General features: G+C 60.9%; 2 protein-coding genes across 2 annotated transcripts; one reads left to right on the forward strand and one right to left on the reverse strand.

Moving 5' to 3' along the window:
* The first annotated feature begins 646 nt into the window (after positions 1-646).
* Positions 647-4,877, forward strand: CAPG (capping actin protein, gelsolin like). Its single transcript, XM_065659270.1, has 10 exons — positions 647-743; positions 1,108-1,153; positions 1,341-1,513; positions 1,621-1,775; positions 2,347-2,508; positions 3,256-3,405; positions 3,500-3,592; positions 3,763-3,895; positions 3,970-4,058; positions 4,125-4,877. Exons 2-10 carry the CDS (start codon positions 1,131-1,133, stop codon positions 4,188-4,190), a joined length of 1,044 nt encoding a protein of 347 aa, XP_065515342.1. The 5' UTR covers positions 647-743; positions 1,108-1,130; the 3' UTR covers positions 4,191-4,877.
* Positions 4,878-5,015: 138 nt separating this feature from the next.
* On the reverse strand, positions 5,016-17,228 carry DBNL (drebrin like). The gene is made up of 14 exons (XM_065659266.1): positions 17,089-17,228; positions 16,355-16,410; positions 14,485-14,597; positions 13,915-13,989; positions 13,363-13,509; positions 13,177-13,254; positions 12,804-12,955; positions 11,740-11,794; positions 11,261-11,335; positions 11,083-11,185; positions 9,259-9,408; positions 7,762-7,868; positions 6,656-6,758; positions 5,016-6,008 (listed from the first exon to the last, which is right to left on the reverse strand). The coding sequence occupies exons 1-14, from the start codon at positions 17,169-17,171 to the stop codon at positions 5,869-5,871; spliced, it is 1,437 nt and encodes a 478-aa protein (XP_065515338.1). The 5' UTR covers positions 17,172-17,228; the 3' UTR covers positions 5,016-5,868.
* Positions 17,229-18,257: the final 1,029 nt, after the last annotated feature.

The following is an 18,257-nucleotide window of genomic DNA, read 5'->3' on the forward strand; positions in this document are numbered from 1 at the left end:
GGGCTGAGGCCTCTCGCACTCGTCACATGCGTGAGTCACGGCCCAGCCATGCTGCCGGGGGGGCTGCGGGGGGTGAGGGGGGTGAGGGCCCGCCATGTGCCTCCCGGTGCAGCTCCCAGTGCCTCCCAATCCATCCCAGTGCTCCCAGTGCAGCTCCTCATGTTATCAGTGCTTCTCAGTCCCTCCCAGTACAGCTCCCAGTGCCTCCCAGTGCTTCCAGTGCAGCTCCCCCTGCCTCCCAATGAGCCCCATGCAGCCTCCAGTAATGCCCCCGCCTTCCAGCTCTGCTCCCATTACAGAGTCCCCAACCCCTCATGGACCCCCAGTACAGCCCCCCCCAGTGCAGCCCCCCCATACCTGAGTATAACCCCCTACCAGTACAGCGCTCTCCAAGTGCAGCTCCCAGTATGGCCCCTGCACCCAATACAAGCCCCTCAGACCTGCCCCAGCCCCACAGGGGCTGGGGGTACCAGCAGTGTGTGTGTGGGGTTCCTAGGGGGATGGGGGTCCCAATGGAGTGGGGAGGGTCCCATGATGGTGAAGGGCAGGTCCCAGCAGTGGGGTGTCCCATGGTGGGTGCCCCGTTCCCAGTGTGGGGGCCCCCACACAAGGCCCTTTCCCCCCCCTTCCCCACCTCCCCGTCCCCACCCTTTCCTGCTCCTGAGTCACCTCCGACGTCTTCCGGGTGCCCCGCGGCTACTGGGGCGTCCGTCTGTCCTGCTGCAGCCGCTGCGAGCAACGGGGTCTGTCTGTCTGTCAGCTGGGGAGGGGTCTGTCAGGGGGGAGGGGGTCTGTCTGTCCATCCTGGTGTCCATCTGTCTGTCCTGGGGGCTTCCCACCCACTGGGGTGTCTGTCTGTCTGTCTTCCTGGGTGGCCATTTATCGGGGTGTCTGTCTGTCTGTAGGGGTGTCCCCCTATCCATAGGGGCAGCCATCTGTTCGTACGGGTGTCTGTCCATTCTTCTGGGTGTCCATCTCTCTGCTGGGGCATCCATCTATCTGTTGGGGTGTCCATCTGTGCTCTGGGTGTCCATTGGGGCATCCATCTCCCTGTTGCGGTGTCCTTGACCTCCTGGTTCTCACCTCACTGTGTCCCTCTGTCCGCAGGTCCATCCGTCCACCCTGACGCCATGTACACCGCAATCCCCACAAGGTACCACCTTCCTCCCAACCCCCCCCATCACCTCCCATTACCCCCCATCACTCATCACCCCCCATCACCCCGTGTTCACACCCCCATCACCCCTCATCACCCCCCATCATCCTCCCATCACCCACCACCTCACCCCCCATCACCCCAATCACCCCCTGCCCACCCCCCCACCCCCTTTGCCCCGCAGCGGTTCCCCTTTCGGCCCCGCCGCCGCCCGCCCGGGGCTGCACGTCTGGCGGGTGGAGAAGCTGCGGCCGGTGGAGGTCCCGGAGCGGAGCTGGGGCGTGTTCTTCTCGGGGGACGCGTACCTGGTGCTGCACAACGGCCCCGAGGAGCGGGCGCACCTGCACCTCTGGCTGGGTGCGCGCTGGGGACCGGGGCTGGGGCTGCGGGGGAGCCGCGGCTCACGCTGGGCACCAGGTACCGGGGCTGCGGGCGGAGCCGCGGCTCACACCGGGTGCCCGCAGGCCGGGACTCCTCGCAGGACGAGCAGGGGGCCTGCGCCCTCCTGTCCACACAGCTGAACGCGCTGCTGGGCGAGCGCCCCGTCACCCACCGCGAGGTGCAGGGCAACGAGTCCGACTTCTTCATGCAGTACTTCCCGCACGGCGTCACCTACCAGGTACCACTGCGCACCCCCACCGTGCTCCCGCCCTCAGCATCCCCTGAGCACCAGCATCCCGCATGGTGCTCGGCATCCTGACCCCGTGCTTGGCATCTTGGCCAAGTGCTCAGCATTCTGCACGATGCTCAACATCCTGATCAAGTGCTCAGCATCTTGCATGGTGCTTGGCATCACTGCCAAGCTCTTGGCACCCTCACTTATACCCACTGAGCATGTGGGACTCCCCTCTAGGTGCTGGGCATCACTGGTAGGTGCTCTGCCTCCCTGGTGGGTGCTCAGCATCCTTGGCTCATATAGAGCATCCCGCTGGGGGCACCAACACCAGGTGCTAGGCACTCAGCATCTTCTTTGAGTGCTCGGTATCTCTGGAGGGTGCTCAGCCTTCCTGGTAGGTGCTCAGCATCACCTCTCGGTACTCAGCATCCATACTCGGTGCTTGTCATCCCCATGGAGTGCTGGGCTGTGCACTGAGCACTCACCTTTTGGGTGCTAGGTATCTCTGCTGGGTGCTCAGCATCCCTGGTGGATGCTGGTCCCACCATGGGCGCTCAGCACCCCAATGCTGCAGGACGGTGGCGTGGCCTCAGCGTTCAAGCCCCTGCGCCCCAGTTCCAGCCCTGGGCACCGGCTCTACCAGGTGAAGGGCAGGAGGAACATCCGGGCAAGTGAGAGGGACCTGGCCTGGAGCAGCTTCAACACCGGCGACTGCTTCATCCTTGACCTGGGCGAGGTGCGGGGAGCTCCGTGCCCACCATCCCTTCCCTGCGACCCAAAACCAGGGCAACGTGTCCTGCTGGGTGTTCATCTGTTCCTTGGGGTGTCTGTCAGCTCATTGGGGTGCCCATCTGCTCACCGGGTCCACTGGGGCAACTGGCCATCCATCGGGTGGCTTTGTCCTCTTGGGGCATCCATCCGCATGGGGGTGTCTGCCTGGTTTTTGTGGTGTCTATCTGCTGGGATGTCTGTCTGTCCTTCCAAGTATCAGTCTGTTGTGCTGTTTGTCTGTCCTTTGAGGTAGCCATCTGTGCACTCGCTCCATCCATAGGGGTGTGTCTCTCCTTGGAGAGTTCTGTCTCTTGGCTTGCAAATCAATCAGCTTGGGGGTTCCCTGATCCATAGGGATGTGTGATTGCTGGGATGTTTCTCCATCTGGGTGTCCATCTGTCCATTGGGACAGACATTTATCCATGTGAGTGTGTCCATCCATCCATTGGGACAGCCATTTATCCATGTGTGTGTGTCCATCCATCCACTGGGACAGCCATTTGTCCATCTGTGTTTGTCCATCCATCCATTGGGACAGCCATTTATCCATGTATGTGTGTCCATCCATCCGTTGGGACAGCCATTTGTCCATCCCTGTGCCCATCTGTCTGGGTGTCCATTTGCCTGTGACCGCTCCATCCCCAGCCTGGGTAAGGTGGGTTGAAGCCACCACCCATGGCTCCATCCTCACCGCCCCGCTCCCTGTCCCCAGACGCTCTTGGTCTGGTGCGGCTCCGGGTGCAACGCGCTGGAGCGCAGCCGGGCACAGGAGCTGGCCGCGGCCATCCGTGACAGCGAGCGGCGAGGCAGAGCGCACCTGGAGATCGTGGCTGATGGCGAGGAGCCACCGGAGATGCTCCAGGTACGGCAGGACCCCGATGTCCTCACTGGGAGAAGAGGGGGAACCCCCATGCGCCTGGGGGTGGCTCTAAGGCCTGAGTCCCCTCTCCTGGCAGGTGCTGGGCCCCAAACCCACCTTGCCAGAGGGCAGCCCCGAGGAGGACGCCGTGGCCGACCAGAGCAATGCGCGGGCAGCCGTCCTCTACAAGGCAAGGACATGGTGGGACACCATGGTGGCACTGGGGCCGGGCATGGCTGGAACACCATGGTGGCCCCAGGGGACGTATGGGGCTGGGCACAGCCAGAGCACACTGCAGTGGCCCTGGGGCAGGGCACGGATGGGGGATGCTGCAGGAGGTGACTCCCTGTCCCTGGGCAGGTGTCAGACGCAACAGGGCGCATGGACCTGACCCAAGTGGCTGCGAGCAGCCCCTTCAGCCAGAGCCTGCTCTGCTCCGATGACTGCTTCGTGCTGGACAACGGCACCAGCGGGAAGGTCTATGTCTGGAAAGGTGCCCAGGGATGGGGATGGGGACACACGGGGACAGGGGCCACTCCTGTGTGGCTCTGACGTCCCTGTCCATAGGGCGCAAGGCCAACGAGCAGGAGCGCCAGGCGGCCCTGAGGGTGGCTGAGGAGGTGATCGCCCGCATGGGCCACTCACCCCGCACGCAGGTGGGTGCAGTGGTGAGGGGGGCATGGGCTGGCACAGGCAGTGTCACCACATCCCTGTCCCTGCAGGTGGAGATCCTGCCCCAGGGCCATGAGACGCCGCTCTTCAAGCAATTCTTCACCGGCTGGAAGTGAGGGAACGGGAGCCCATGGGGTCAGTGCCCAGTCCGCAGCCTCACAGGGCTGGTACCCGGGTGCCAGCTCCATGCCACTGCCTGCGCCCTGCCCTGTGACTGTGCTGTCCCCAGCTCCATCCCTGTCCTCTGCCAGCCCCATCTCTGTCCCTTTTTTCCCCATCCCATCCTTGTGCCATCCCCATCCCTTTTCCCATCCACATCCCATCCCCATGTCATCCCATCATCATTTGCCCATCCCATCCCTGTGCTAAATCCATCCCTTTCTCCAGCCCCACCCCTTTGTCCATCCTGTCTCTGTGCCATCCCCATCCCTTCCTCCATCCACATCCCATCCCCATGTCATCCCCATCTTCATCCCCTTGCCCATCCCATCCCTTGTGCCATCCCCATCCCTTTGCCTACCCGCTGCCCATGCCATTCCCTTCCCCATCCCCACAGCATTCCAACCCTGTGCCCTGTCCATGGTAACCCTATGCCAACACAAGCTCCTCAGTCACTGCTGCTGCACTCCCACCACCTGCATGCCCTCAACACTGTCCTGCCCTGTGCATCCCTCTGCCTATCATCCCCATGTCCTTGCTGTCCCCACGCTCTCGCTGTCACCATCCCAATGCATCTTCCCCATCCTGCACCTAGGCCCCAGTGAATAAAGGGATGGGGCCAAGTCCTGCCCCTCACTGCCTGATCCTGGGGCACCCATTCCAAAACCATGGGGTGATTCCCCTTAGTGCTCATAGCTGATGTTGGGAACAGGGGAGCTCTGCCCTCCGGGCACCAAGACATTGGCATTTCACCCCAATTCCTGCCCAGGACCACACATCCATCACCAAAGAAAAGCCCTTTTATTGTTGCTGGGAGGGATGGAGAGGAGCAAGCAGTGGGGAAGGAGCCCACAGGGCCATGGGGGGAACGGGCACCCCCAAACCCATCCTCTCCTTCTACTTCTAAAGCAACACCAGGGAAGAGACTCAACAAGGGGAAGGTGGCGGCTGGGCTGGGCTCTTCCTTGTTCACAGTGAATTTGGGGTGATTGGGGGGTCCCACACCCATGGGAGATAGACCAAAAGATAGACCCAAACCCCCCCTTTGGCCTCGCTGGGCCCCCTCCACGGGTGCTCATTCACACAGCCTGGAGTGTGGTTTGGGGACAGGGAAGAGAAGAGCAAACCCCTGTGGTGAGGACAGCAGAGGGGGACGCTCATGGCGAGTTTCAGAGGTGGTGGCAAGGCTGCAGAGGAGGTTTCATCTCTGCAGGTGATGTTAAACCCCGTGAGATGCTAAAATCAATGCAAGGGCCTCGCCAGCGAGCCGGAATGGGGAAAAAGCTGCTCTGTTGTGGCCACAGGGTCAGAGGGAGCGTGGGGAAAGAGGCAACTTGTTCCCTGAAAATGCCCTGGAAGGGATTTGTCATCCCATATCCTTGAGCCCTGCAAGAGAATTCAGAGCCTGACCCAAAGGCAGGAGCAGTGCAGGGGCTCGGGATGGGACCAGGGCCTTCATCCCAACCAAGGGCCAGCAATAGGGGATGGGAGAATGGAGCAGTGCTGGGCTCAGCCCTGCTGGGAGCGGGGCGATGGCACCAGTGTGGAGAGAGAATCAGAGTCAAAAGAGGAGGAAATCAAAGGCGGAGCCATTGGGAGGAGCAGGAGGAGCCTGGGAGTGAGCCCCATGGCCCCTCACTCTATCAGCTCCACGTAGTTGGCCGGGAACATGCCGAAGTGGCCATCGGGGCCGTACCCGCGCCACCAGCCCTCATCGATCATCTCAATGTTGGTGATGATGTTCTCCGGATCAAAGGAGATCTCAGTGTCATCAGCTGGAATGAGACGGAGCGAGGGAGGGAAGAGAGGGAAGTGAGAAACAGACATTAGGGGAGCAAGAGAGAGAAGACAATAGAGGAAAAAGAGAAGTCAGGGGAGGCCACGGAGCTGCTGCGAGGGCTGGAGCAGCTCTGCTCTGGAGCCAGGCTGAGAGAGCTGGGCTGGGGCAGCCTGGAGAAGAGAAGGCTCCTGAAGGGGAGACCTGAGAGCAGCTCCAGTGCCTAAAGGGGCTGCAGGAAACCTGGAGAGGGGCTTGGGACAAGGGCCTGTAGGGCCAGGCCAAGGGGAATGGCTTGAACTTGCCCGAGGGGAGACTGAGATGAGCTCTTAGGCAGAAGCTCTTCCCTGTGAGGGTGCTGAGGCGCTAGCACAGGGTGCCCAGAGAAGCTGTGGCTGCCCCATCCCTGGCAGTGCTCAAGGCCAGGTTGGACACAGGGGCTTGGAGCAAGCTGCTCCAGTGGGAGGGGTCCCTGCCCGTGGCAGGGGTTGGAATTGGATGACCTTTAAGCTCCCTCCAACCCAAACCACCCCAGCTCCAGTTTGGGTGCAAGACCCTCTATGTAGTAGCAAGATGGGAACAGACTGGACCCAGCAACCCCCCCTCCCTAGGGTCAGAGGGGAAGGTGGGCTCTGCAGCTCCTACCAGCCTGGTAGTCATAGAGCGCCCGGGCACAGATCCCCTTCCCTGTCAGGTCCGGCTGCTGGTACTCCACCGGGTACTCGTACTTGGCATCATCCACAAGTTCCTTCAGGAAGAAGAGAGAAGAAAAGGAGTTACCAGTGTGCACAATGCAGCTCGGGCTTTGTTAGCAGAGCAAGGGGCTGCAGAGCAGGCTCCCACCACCCCAACACAACATGGTGCGCATCACAGCCCACCTTGGTTCCCTGGGTGGACCGGGAGGTGTTAAACTGCAGGAGGAACAGCGGGAAGGAGGTGTACAGCACCCTGCAGCACCCAGAGACTCAGAGCAGCCCCCCGAGGCTCAGAGCTCTGTGTGCAGGAGGTCCCAGATGCCCCCCTGGCTCTGGGAAGCTCACACCAAGTGTCTCTGCTGGACTCCTAAAGGAGCATCATAACGAGAAGCACCAGAGACCAGCAGCAGACAATCCCTCTGGCAGCCAATCCACATCCCTTGGGATCTCTGCTGCAGACAGCGGTTCATCGCCCCCACGGATGCACCCACTGAAGCTGGACCAGCTCCAGTTTCTCCAAGTGATTCTGCCTGAGCCTCAGTGGCTGCTGTTTGTTTTCCCTCTGCAGAGGAAAGCTTGGCAGGGGGGGCAGCCCTCAGCCCCAGTCCTACTCCTCTGGAAGCTGAACACTTCCAGGCAGATTTGGGAATGAGAAAATCAAGTATGCCTGAAATGCTTCTGTGTTTGAGAGCCGGGAACGGGCGGATGACTAAAGGAGAGGAAACCACACGGCCACCGCATCTCCAAGGGAAACACTGCAGCATGACACAACCCCAGTATTAGACAGCGGAGAAGCTGACAGAGCACACCACAGAGAGCTGGGCTTTGTCTGCTCCGCTGGGTTGGGACGTGCAAAGCAGCAGGAGGAGGAGGAGAAGAGGCTGCTGAGAGCCTCCCCCCTCGTCACCTCCTGAGGCAGTGACACCAGGGCCAGTGACAGGGGCTCAGTGTCAGCACCACTCCCTGTCGGCAATGGGAAGGATGCAGCAGCATTCCCATGCGGATGCAGCCCGAGCTCGGGGGATTCACACTGATTTTAGCTCCCACTGCACCAACCTGAGGGGGTTCTTCATAGATGGCCGAGGAGTCCGGTGGCTCCTCGTACAGATTTGCCTCTTCCTCGTGGGAAGCTGGGACGCTGGAATTGTACCCAGAGTCTCGCCCTGTGAAAGAAACACACGGGATCTCACCATGGTACCACCCCAAACCTCCCCCGGCCCCTCACTTGTCCAGCTCCTGCTCCAGGCTGAAATGACACCAAACCTGTGGAGCATGGATGTCCCCTGACCTCCTGTCCTGCAAGCACAAACCCAGCCACGGGGCGAGTGGGGGCTTATGGAATGATAGGAAGGACAAGGGAGAGATCCAGGATCTCCAATGGGGAAAGGAATAAGCTTGCTCAGGATGAACCATTCCCAAGTTGCTTCTCAAGCCTGACGGGGAGGGGTTGGTACAGAGACCCTGGTCAAGAGCAGCATCTAGTGGTGACTGCAGCAGCCTTGGGCAGGGCCTTGAGCAGCCTGGGGACAAGCCAGCAGGGATGTGAAGCCACACGAGGACAAGGGAACACCTCCACGTCACCCTCAGCACATGGGGAGACCCTTCGCATGCAGCCAGCCCTCCTCCAGACTTGCTCTTCCCACACACACCTCCTGGAAGAGGACAGAGCATCTCCCCACAGGCAGAGCAAGCTCTTCTCTGCACAGGTCCCTCTCCCTGTCATCACTCCAGGGAGGGCAGCGATGTGCAGGCAGATGGGCACTGCCAGCCCCGCAACCCTGCACTGCCAACAGGCACCAATCCTCTGCCTTCACTGGGGTGATAAAACAGCCCTGACCGCACGAGCTGCTCCTGCACAAGGGTAGGAAAGGTCCTTTGCTTCTCTCAAAGGCATTTTGGAAAGGCCTGAGAGCAAACTTCACGTCCCCTGCAGCAGGAGGGGCTCTGGGGGGGTGCAAGGAGCTGAATTTCAGCGTTTCGGCCAGGAGATGTCCTCAGCCCCTCAGCCACTGAGCCTTCTGGTTATCACAGACAGCCTGGTCAGTGTTGAGAGAAGGACCTTAAAGCTCCTCCAGCTCCAACCCCTACCACAGGCAGGGACCCCTCCCACTGGAGCAGCTTGCTCCAAGCCCCTGTGTCCAACCTGACCTTGAGCACTGCCAGGGATGGGGCAGCCACAGCTTCTCTGGGCACCCTGTGCCAGCGCCTCAGCACCCTCACAGGGAAGAGCTTCTGCCTAAGAGCTCATCTCAGTCTCCCCTCGGGCAGGTTCAAGCCATTCCTCTTGGCCTGTCCCTATAGGCCCTTGTCCAAAGCCGCTCTCCAGGTTCCCTGCAGCCCCTTTAGGCACTGGAAGGCTGAAGGAGGAAACGCAGGGACCTCCCACCAGGCAGCAGTAACTCGGCTCCTTCCCCAGCCTCAGCATCACGCTCAGCCTTGGGACAAACTCTGGTTGAGGATCTGAACCAGAAACTCAGAGCCCGGCCTCAAGCTGCCCATTTGAGACTCAATCGGTGGAAGGCTTTGGGTAGGTGAGGAAGCAACGCCACGTACCTGCTGTGGGCACCGGAGAGGCTGGAGGCGTCCCGCGGGCAGCAGAGGGGATGAAGGCGGTCGGGGCAGTGCCCCGGGCAGGGGACACGGGGCAGGCAGGGCTCGGCACTGAGTCCACCTCCTTCTGCAGGAAAGGGCTGCGAAGCTTGCCTAGGAAAGGAGTGGGATGAGCTGCAGGAGCTGGGCCAGCACTGAGGCTTCCAGCCATGCAGCAACAGCGCCGTGGCCCAAAGGGTTCAGTTACTGAGGGGGGTTGTTGGATGCTTTTTGCCGTAGGAGCCCACAGCTCCATTGGCCTCCTAAGCAGGATTTTCCAGCTCTAATCCTGCCTGTAGAAAACAAGTTTGTCTCCTGGTTACAGCAGGAGCTGCAGCACAAAGATGAAAAAGATGTGTTTTGGGGGGAGGAAGAGTTCTGGGGAGGATGGGGTCACCCAGGCCCTGCTGGCAGCACTTCCCACAGGATTTCTGGAGTGCCCTGAATTCCAGACATTAGGAGCAGCAATGGGAGGGGTAGGATTCAAAGTGGTCCTTTGGCAGAAGGCAACTATCTGCTGTTATCTCCCCCATCTACACCTCCTAAGGCAAAGAAAAGCAAAGCAGGAGAGTTCTGAGGCAAACCCTACCCCAGCACAGCCCTGAACAAGCACCAAGACTCACAAGCCTGCCCTCAGCCCCTGGCTTTTACCAGTGCCAGGGCATTTGTCTCCCTTTCCACCAGTGAAAGCTGTCGAATACTAGGGAGGGAAACCCAAGGGATTTTGTGCTCCTATCACAGAAGTGCTTATTCCAGATGAACTCAAGGTACCTGGGAGGAGGCTGAGCTGCCTAAGAGCAGCTTCACCCAGGGCTAGCACGTGTGCTCAGCTACTTCCTCAGCTGCTTTCAGCTTTGCTTTCTCAGCTTCCTGGTTTCTATCTGATCAGATGATAGATCAGATTGGTCTCTTCTGAAAGAACACGCTCCTGCTTGGTTCAGCCAGTGGAAAATGGGTGGAACGAATCACGGAATCAGCCAGGTTGGAAAAGCCCTTTAAGCTCATCCAGTCCAACCATTCCCAGCACTGCCAAGGCCACCACTGACCCATGGCACTAAGGCCTCGGCTCCACCGTGTGTGAGCACTTGCAGGGCCGGTGCCTGCAGCCCTGCCCTGGGCAGCCTGTTCCAATGCCTGAGCACCCTCTGGGGCAGGAATTGTTCCTCAGCTCCATCTAAACCTGCCCTGGTGCAGCTTGAGGCCGGTTCCTCTCGTCCCATCCCTTGTTCCTTGGGAGCAGAGCCCAGCCCCTCCTGGCTCCATCCTCCTGTCAGGCACTTGTAGGGAGCGATCAGGTCCCCCCTGAGCCTTCCCTTCTCCATCTGAACCCCCGAGGTCCCTCGGCCGTTCCCCATCACCGCTGTGCTCCAGGCCCTGCACCAGCTCCATTCCCTTCTCTGGCCCCACTCCAACCCCCCAATATCTCTCCTGTAGTGAGGGGTTCAGAGCTGAACCCAGGATTTGAGGTGCAGCCTCTCCAGTGCCCAGTGCAGGTGAGTGGATGGCAGCCAGCACACACCATGACAGGGGTCCCTTTCTGCCATTAATGTGCTTGGTTTTCATTTTAAATACGAAGTTTAAGCTTCACAAGTAGAGCCAAAGCATGAAAACTCTCACTCCAGCTGCTAAAACCTGGCACAGCCCCCAGCAAGAGCCTTACCATGGAAAACTGCATGGGCTGGGTGTGACATTGCCCACAGCAGAGAACACGGGGGCAGGAACTGTGGCCTCACAGGTAGCACACAGACTGCCAAGGGACGGGGATCAGGAACCGGCTCCTTGCTGTACCTGGCTGCGAAGCTGCTGCTGTGTCCACTGGCACCGACCTCTCCCTCTGCTTGAAGATGTCCCGGGGGTTCACCTCTCTCTGTGCTATCAGCGAGGCAGCCTCCTGCAAAGAGAAGACCCCACGGTCAAGGCACCCTGGAGCCAAGGGAGGACGGGAGCGGGGAGCCTGGCTCTGTACCTGCGCCTTCTCCACCAACTCGCTCCTCGTGATGCTCTTCTGCCGCCTGGCCTCGTACTCCTCAGCTCGCTCCTTCTGCAGCACAAGAGGGTTTGCTGCAGCCTCGGTGGGTGCCAGGCCAGTCCCCTCCCTCCCCAGGCAGCCCCAAGGCCCAGAGAAATGGGAACAGAGAACAGCCACAGTGCTGGAGGGTGAATGAGGAGAAACCCCCTGGATCTGGGAGGGAGATGGACTCAGGGACGGCTCAGGATAAGGACTCAGTTTCTTCCAGGCTCTTCTCCACAAAGAGTTCTCACGCCAGAGCATGTCCGTGGGTCTTTCCATGGCCCCCACATGCCACAGCAGTGCCTGGGGATGCCTGGGGAGCTCCTCCATCACCCTTCTGCCTCTGCACCACAGCCTGGCCTGCCCCACAGCACCCTGTGCTCTCTCCATCACGGAGGGCGGGTGAAGAAACGGGGGCTAACGCTGAAGCTCACCCATTGCTGCTGCTCCTTGTCCCTGTTCTCCGCCTCTTGCTGCTGCTGGAGTCTCCTGAGGAGACAAGTGACAAAGTGAGGTTAGCAACCAGGCAGGCCGAGGGGTTTGCCCTGCATGGGGCTGCTCTGGGACCTTGCCCTGCTGAGCTACACAGGGAAGGGCACAGGAAGGACATTGCCCCTCACTTCTGGGCCGGATGAGGAGCCACAGGCTGCCCCTGGAGCTGTGCAGGGGGCAAGGGCAAGGAGAGAGGGCAGAGCAGCAGAAGCTCTTCCTTCAGCAGCACAGACACCAGCATCCGGCATGGAGGGGCCCGGCAGACTTCCCCATCCGAGCTCCAAACAGGAAGGCAGTGCCCGCTGCTGCTGCAGAGCGAGCTCCACCACCCACCACAGGCTCAGAGAGGAAGGAAATCAGCAGAGAGAGCACAATGCCGGGCCCTGCACATGCTGCCTCCTCTCTCCAGGGCTCAGAGCCCCCCATCAGCTGGCCTGAACCCCTGGTACCCCACAAACAGTGGCTACAGGCTTCAGTAACGTGTTTCAGAGGCACCCTACAAAGGGAGGCCTTGGTTCTGGGGCAGGGAGAGCCATGGATGATGCTGGACGAGCAGCCAAGCCTGGTGGTGCTTTGGAAAGGGACATGCTGTCTCCCCCCACGGGAACACGCAGCTGGAGGAGCCCACAGCCCGGCCAACCCTCCGCCACGGCTCCAGGACGGTGAGCAAAGGGAGCACAACCACTTCACATCAGCAGGAGCAGAGCGATGCTTGCTCAGGCCGCAAAGGCACTAGGAGGGGGATCAGAGCCCCGAAGGCAGAGTGCCACGGGGCTGAGCCTTCCCCAGTGTGACCTGAAGCCAATCCCCTCCGCACCCATTGCCTCTTGGCGGGGTTTAAGTGGAACTGCAGTGACTGCAGCAGCAGGGAACGCACAGGCAGGACCTGAGGAACAACTCTGCCTGCAGCTCGGAAGAGCTGGGGACAAGGGCACCCCCGAGAGCAAAGCCAAGAGATCCCCGAGAGCAGGATGGGCTCCGGGCAGCGCCAGTGGCAGGGACTCACTTCTGGGCTTCGATCTCATTGGATCTCGCTTTGTATCTCTGCTCCCTCCCTGCCGCTTCCTGCAGCTCCCGCTCCCGCCGCTCCCGCTCCAGCCGCTGCCGCTCCTCCTCCGCTCTCCTCTTCTCCTCCAGCCGCCGGTTCTCTTCATCCTTCTACCAGGGCACACGCAGCAGAGCATGGGGTTAACGCTGCTGGGCCTTAGCCACACGGTGCCATCGCTGCAGCCCAGCACTGCCCTGCGCTGCCCGCGCAGCAGGACCCAGCCCAGCTCCACTCTCCCTTGGGGTCTGGAGCCCTGACTCCAGGCAGCCCAGAGAGGGGAGGTGCGGACGGAGAGAAACCTCCCCCTAAAGCCCCCTCCTGCAGCACCCACCTCAGCTTTGGCCCAGAAATTATCTTTATTGACCCTCTTGATTTCGGACATTGCATTCGTCTTCTGGTAGACAGAGCCCTGGGGGAGGCGAAGGCAGCACGTGTGAGCAGCAGGCACTGAGCAAGCACACGCTGTGTGCTCCCCTGCACAGCTGGGGCCCCAGAAGCCCCCATGGAGCCAACTCACCACAGGAGCTTGAGGGCCCGAGTCCTGGAACTTGCTGTTCTCCTTGTGGAAGCTGTAGTTGGCCCCAGAGGCCTTGGCCACCTTCTCCATGATGAGTTCAGGCTCCACGTCCTCCTCGGCGCGAGCGTTGATGGTGACATGAGCCCCCTGAGCAGGGAGAAAGGCAGCACTGCAGTGAGACGGTGGCTCTAGAAGCCACTAAACCCCCCCACACTGCCTTGACAGGTCCCAGAGCTCCGAAGGGAAGGAAAAGGGCTCAGGTGAGCGAAAGAGGTCACCAGCCATGTTAAGATATCCCAGCGCTGGGAAAGCAAACATTGCCTGGGGGTCACAGGGGCTTTTTTCCCCTCCTCTGCAGCCTCCAGAGCTGGTTTTGACTGAAAAAGGTTTGAGTTGTGAGAGTGGAGGGAGACCTGAGCTCCCCAGCCCTGGTCCTGCCTGCAGACACCTCTGTGCCACCCAAAGAGCAGTGTGAGCCGAGCAGGGTCCCTATGGCCATTCCCTAACCCAGGGGCCATGGATCTGGGGAGGAAGCAGGGAAGAGGAGCAGACCTTTAGGAAGTTGGCTATGGTGCTGAGGTGGTTGGCGCAGGCTCCTTTCCTCACGTCATTCACACCTTCACCAGTCTGCAAAGAGAGCGTTCAAGGCCAGGTTGGACACAGGGGCTTGGAGCAAGCTGCTCCAGTGGAAGGGGTCCCTGCCCGTAGCAGGGGTTGGAGTTGGATGAGCTTTGAGGTCCCTTCAACCCAAACCATTCCACGATTCTATGACAACGGCTGCACCATGAGGGCTCCAGGCTCCTGCCCGTCCTCAGGTGCTTCACTCAGCCCATCCTAGATGGGTTCAGAGCCATTTTCCAGCAGTGTCACAGCAGCCAAGTGAGCTCCATGGCCAGAGAGCTGCAACAGGGAAGTGAATCCTCCCGGTTTCTCTTTGCCTGTGTCCATGGGGTTTGGGCTATGCACCCACAGCGGTGGGCACAGTACATCCTTGGTACTGCAGCTTGGTGGAAGGGATTCAATGTGCTGGCTGTGGGCAATTCCAAAGGGAATTGAAGGGAGAAACAGTGATTTCTTCCCTGAGGCCCTTCCCGGGAAAGGTGAAGGCCAGTCTCCACTCACCCAGTTGATGAGGACGTATTTGGGCAGGCCAGAGTTGGGATCCTTCACCCTGCAGAAGGCATACATCACCTTCCCGCTGTTGAGCTCCTCCACCATCTCCTCCAGGCCACCATCTGCCCCAGGAGAGAAAGGAGAGGCTGTGAGACAGGAGATCACACATGGAGGGAATGGTGCTTCCTACCCGAAACCACGCTGCAAGGAGAGCACAGTGAGCACCTCCACCACCAGCAAACAGCCTGGGGAGGATCAGAGAAGTGCTGAGAAGTGGAGGAGGAACCGGCTGGGCCTTGGTCACGTCCCACCTTCCACCTCTGGCACTTCACCAAGGAGGAAGCAGAGGAGAGACCAAGCGGCTGGTGCAGGGTAAAGCAGGAGGAAACCCCAGCCCGCAGCATCCTTGCTGGTGTAACCCCCAGGGCAGGGCTCAGGGATGGAGCAGCAGAGCCCAGCTCTGCTCAGTGATAGGGGGTACACGATGGGCAGGGCTGCGCTGCCCCATGGACCACAGCATCGCTCCTGCTGGAAGCTGATGCCAAAAAACTTACAGAAAAGGAGAGAAAATGCAAAAGCATATGTCCTTTCAACAGAAACATCCCCCCAGACCACAGTTCCTCCTACTTGGGGTTGTCTGACCCTTGGAAAAGCAGTGACTGCTTTCCACCAGGCACCAGCAGAGCCCAGTCTCTGCACTGCAGCAGGACCAGCCGTCGGTTTCCTCTCTGCTATTAAATATTTATGCTTTGGCTCTAAATTTGGCACCCTGGTTTCCCAGCCCGCAGGGAAGCTGGAGGCTGGAAGTCTGAAGGCGCTGGGCTGGCAGGGCCCATGCTTGCCAGGTCAATGATTACCACAGCAGCAGGCAGGGAAGGACACAAAGGGAAGTGCAGCGAGGAGCAGAGCTCTGTGGAGAGGTCGGGGCTCCACTGGTGGGGAGCAGCAGGGTGACACCGTGCCCAGGTGAGAGCGGTCCATGGAACCACACAGAAAGGCACACCAAAACTGCCCTCATCCAACCCCAACTCTTCAACTCTTTTGCCCAGAGGAGCTGTGGCTGCCCCATCCCTGGCAGTGCTCAAGGCCAGGTTGGACACAGGGGCTTGGAGCAAGCTGCTCCAGTGGAAGGGGTCCCTGCCCGTGGCAGGGGTTGGAGCTGGAGGAGCTTTAAGCTCCCTTCAACCCAAACCAGGCTGTGAGCCTCATTCTATGACAGCAGCAAATGCGCTCTCAGCCCCAACACCTCCCTGAAGAGCTCTTGCTCATGTAAAGGCTCCAGCACGGAACCACGCAGAGCAGGGGCTTCACCGGACTCCTCACCTGACCCCGACCACCGAGAGCTTGCGGATTGTGAGGAAACACTTGCAGAGGGGAAAGGCAGGTGGGGAGGGAAGGCAGCGAGCGCTGCAGGATGCAAATGGAGAGCAGAGCAACCTGCCTGGCTGCGCTCCCACGGCTGCAGCTTTTGTGTGGGCATCGGCAGCCAGATAAGAAATACACACGCTAACTTCCATCAAGTGGGGAAGCAAAGAGAGCAGAGGCCCTCCAGCAGCAGCAGCCTGGAATCGCCAGCCTGGGAAAGCCAGGAAGCGTTTCCTTGTCCTTCCTTTGCGGGCAGCTGGGATCTAAACCACTCCAGGCCTGCAAAGAGGCACCAGGATCCGAACTTCAGATCCTTGTGGAAAAACGCAAGGGAAAGAGACCCAGAACCTGCCCCAGCCCCCCCCAGCCCGTGCTCCCAGACACATGCCCTGCCCTCAGGGCTCGAGACACAAACTCCTCTCAGTGAGGGGCTCCAGGCACAGGATCCTGCAGGATCTGGGGAGCAGAGCCCTGGAAACAGCCCCAGACTCATCCAAGGTCCCCCCGCGCTCACCCCCGGAGCCGGCCACGCGCAGGTCGTTGCTGTTGCCTTCGTAGGTGAACAGAGCCCTGAAGCAAAGGCAAAAGTGGAGCTGAGCCCCTGCGGCGCACCCCAAAACCTGCCCAGGCTCACGGTGCCCACTGGGGGGTCCTCACCCCAATGCACACGGTGCCATGGGGCCCCCACGCTGCCTGCCCCACCTGGTCCCCCCATACCTGCACCCCACAGTCCCCCCAACACCACACATCCCCTGATCCCCACTACAGCCCCACAGCCTCCCCCAGACACCCCAGTCCCTGATCTCTGTCCCAACCTCACACCCCAACACCACCCCACCCCTGCTCCAGACACCCCCTCACCTCCAATCCATGCCATGCACTCCACATCCCCCCCCCAGACACCCCCACACCGTTCATTCACAATTTCCACCCCACAGCCCCACCGAGGCACCAGTCAAGCCTTAAACCTTCCCCTATGCACCCCCCAAACCCTATCAGCCCCCCCCGAACCTCCCTATCCCGCTTCCATTTCTACCCCCCACTCCCCCTCAGATCCCCTCATATACCCTACAACCCCCTGGAGCACCCCCACATGCACTCCCACAGCCTTCCCATGCACCCCACATCCCTCCCCATCTCCCCCATGCACCCCACATCCCTCCCCATCCCCCCCATGCACCCCACATCCCTCCCCATCCCCCTCGATCTCCCGTTACGGACCCAGCCCGCCCGCCGCCGGCCCCTCACCAGTCGGTGGGGCTCCCCGCCGCCACCACCCGCCCGTAGGCCTCCTGCAGCGCCCGCCCGTTCTTGCCGAGGTTCAGCGCCATGACACCGACAGCTCCGGCCCCACCGCGGGCCCTCCCCGGAACCGCACCGGCACGGCACGCCCCCTGCACCGCCAGGCCACGCCCCCTCGGTTAACCCCGCCCCTTGGTCTCCAGGCCACGCCCCCTACATAGTCCCGCCCCCTAGAGCGCACGCCCCTGATTAAACCACGCCCCTTGATTTCTAGACCACGCCCCCATACCCCCGCGCCCAGGACTGCACTGCAGGCCACGCCCCCAACGGCCCCGCCCCTCTTATTGCCCCGCCCCTCCCCGCATGGGGGTTCGGGGCTCTCCCCCCGGCTCACCCCGAGCCCGGTCCCGGGGATCCCCGTCCTTCGGTGGTTCACGGAGTCCCCATCCCGGGGCGGCTCATGGGGACCTTGACCCAGGGTCATTCTGCAGGGCCCCCATCCGGGGGCAGTCCTCGGGGCTCCCCATCCCATGGCGGCTCTTGGAGACCCCGTCTCAAATCAGTTTTTGGAGACCCCCATCCCTGAGCAGGTTTTGGGGTGGTTCTCGGGGTCCCCTGTCCCATCACAACCCCAGGGGTCCCCGACCCCCAGCGTGGCCCCACACCCTGCACCCCAAGACACCGAGACATGGCCTCAGTGCCCCCAGTTTCCAGGGGTCCAACACAGCCTCTCCGAATCCAGCCCTCTCACTCCAGGGTCGAGACAAATCCATGGATTTCCCCATTTTCCAACTTGCCAAGTTCTGCCTTGCCCCCACGTTGTCCAAGGGTTCCAGGGAAGCTGAAGCTCCTGGGGTAGCCACAGGTCCTGGGGCAGCTGAGGCTCCTGGGGTGGTTGAAGGTCCTGGGGTGTCCGATGGTCCCAGCTCACTCCTCCATCCCATGGACCTCCCATCCCACCATCATCTCCTCCATCCCATGGACCTCCCATCCCACCATCATCTCCTCCATCCCATGGACCTCCCATCCCACCATCATCTCCTCCATCCCATGGACTTCCCATCCCACCATCATCTCCATCCCATGGACCTCCCATCCCGCCATCATCTCCTCCATCCCATGGACCTCCCATCCCACCATCATCTCCATCCCATGGACCTCCCATCCCACCATCA

Source organism: Lathamus discolor, chromosome 22 (genome assembly GCF_037157495.1).
Source record: "Lathamus discolor isolate bLatDis1 chromosome 22, bLatDis1.hap1, whole genome shotgun sequence".
In the NCBI taxonomy this organism is placed as follows: domain Eukaryota; kingdom Metazoa; phylum Chordata; class Aves; order Psittaciformes; family Psittacidae; genus Lathamus; species Lathamus discolor.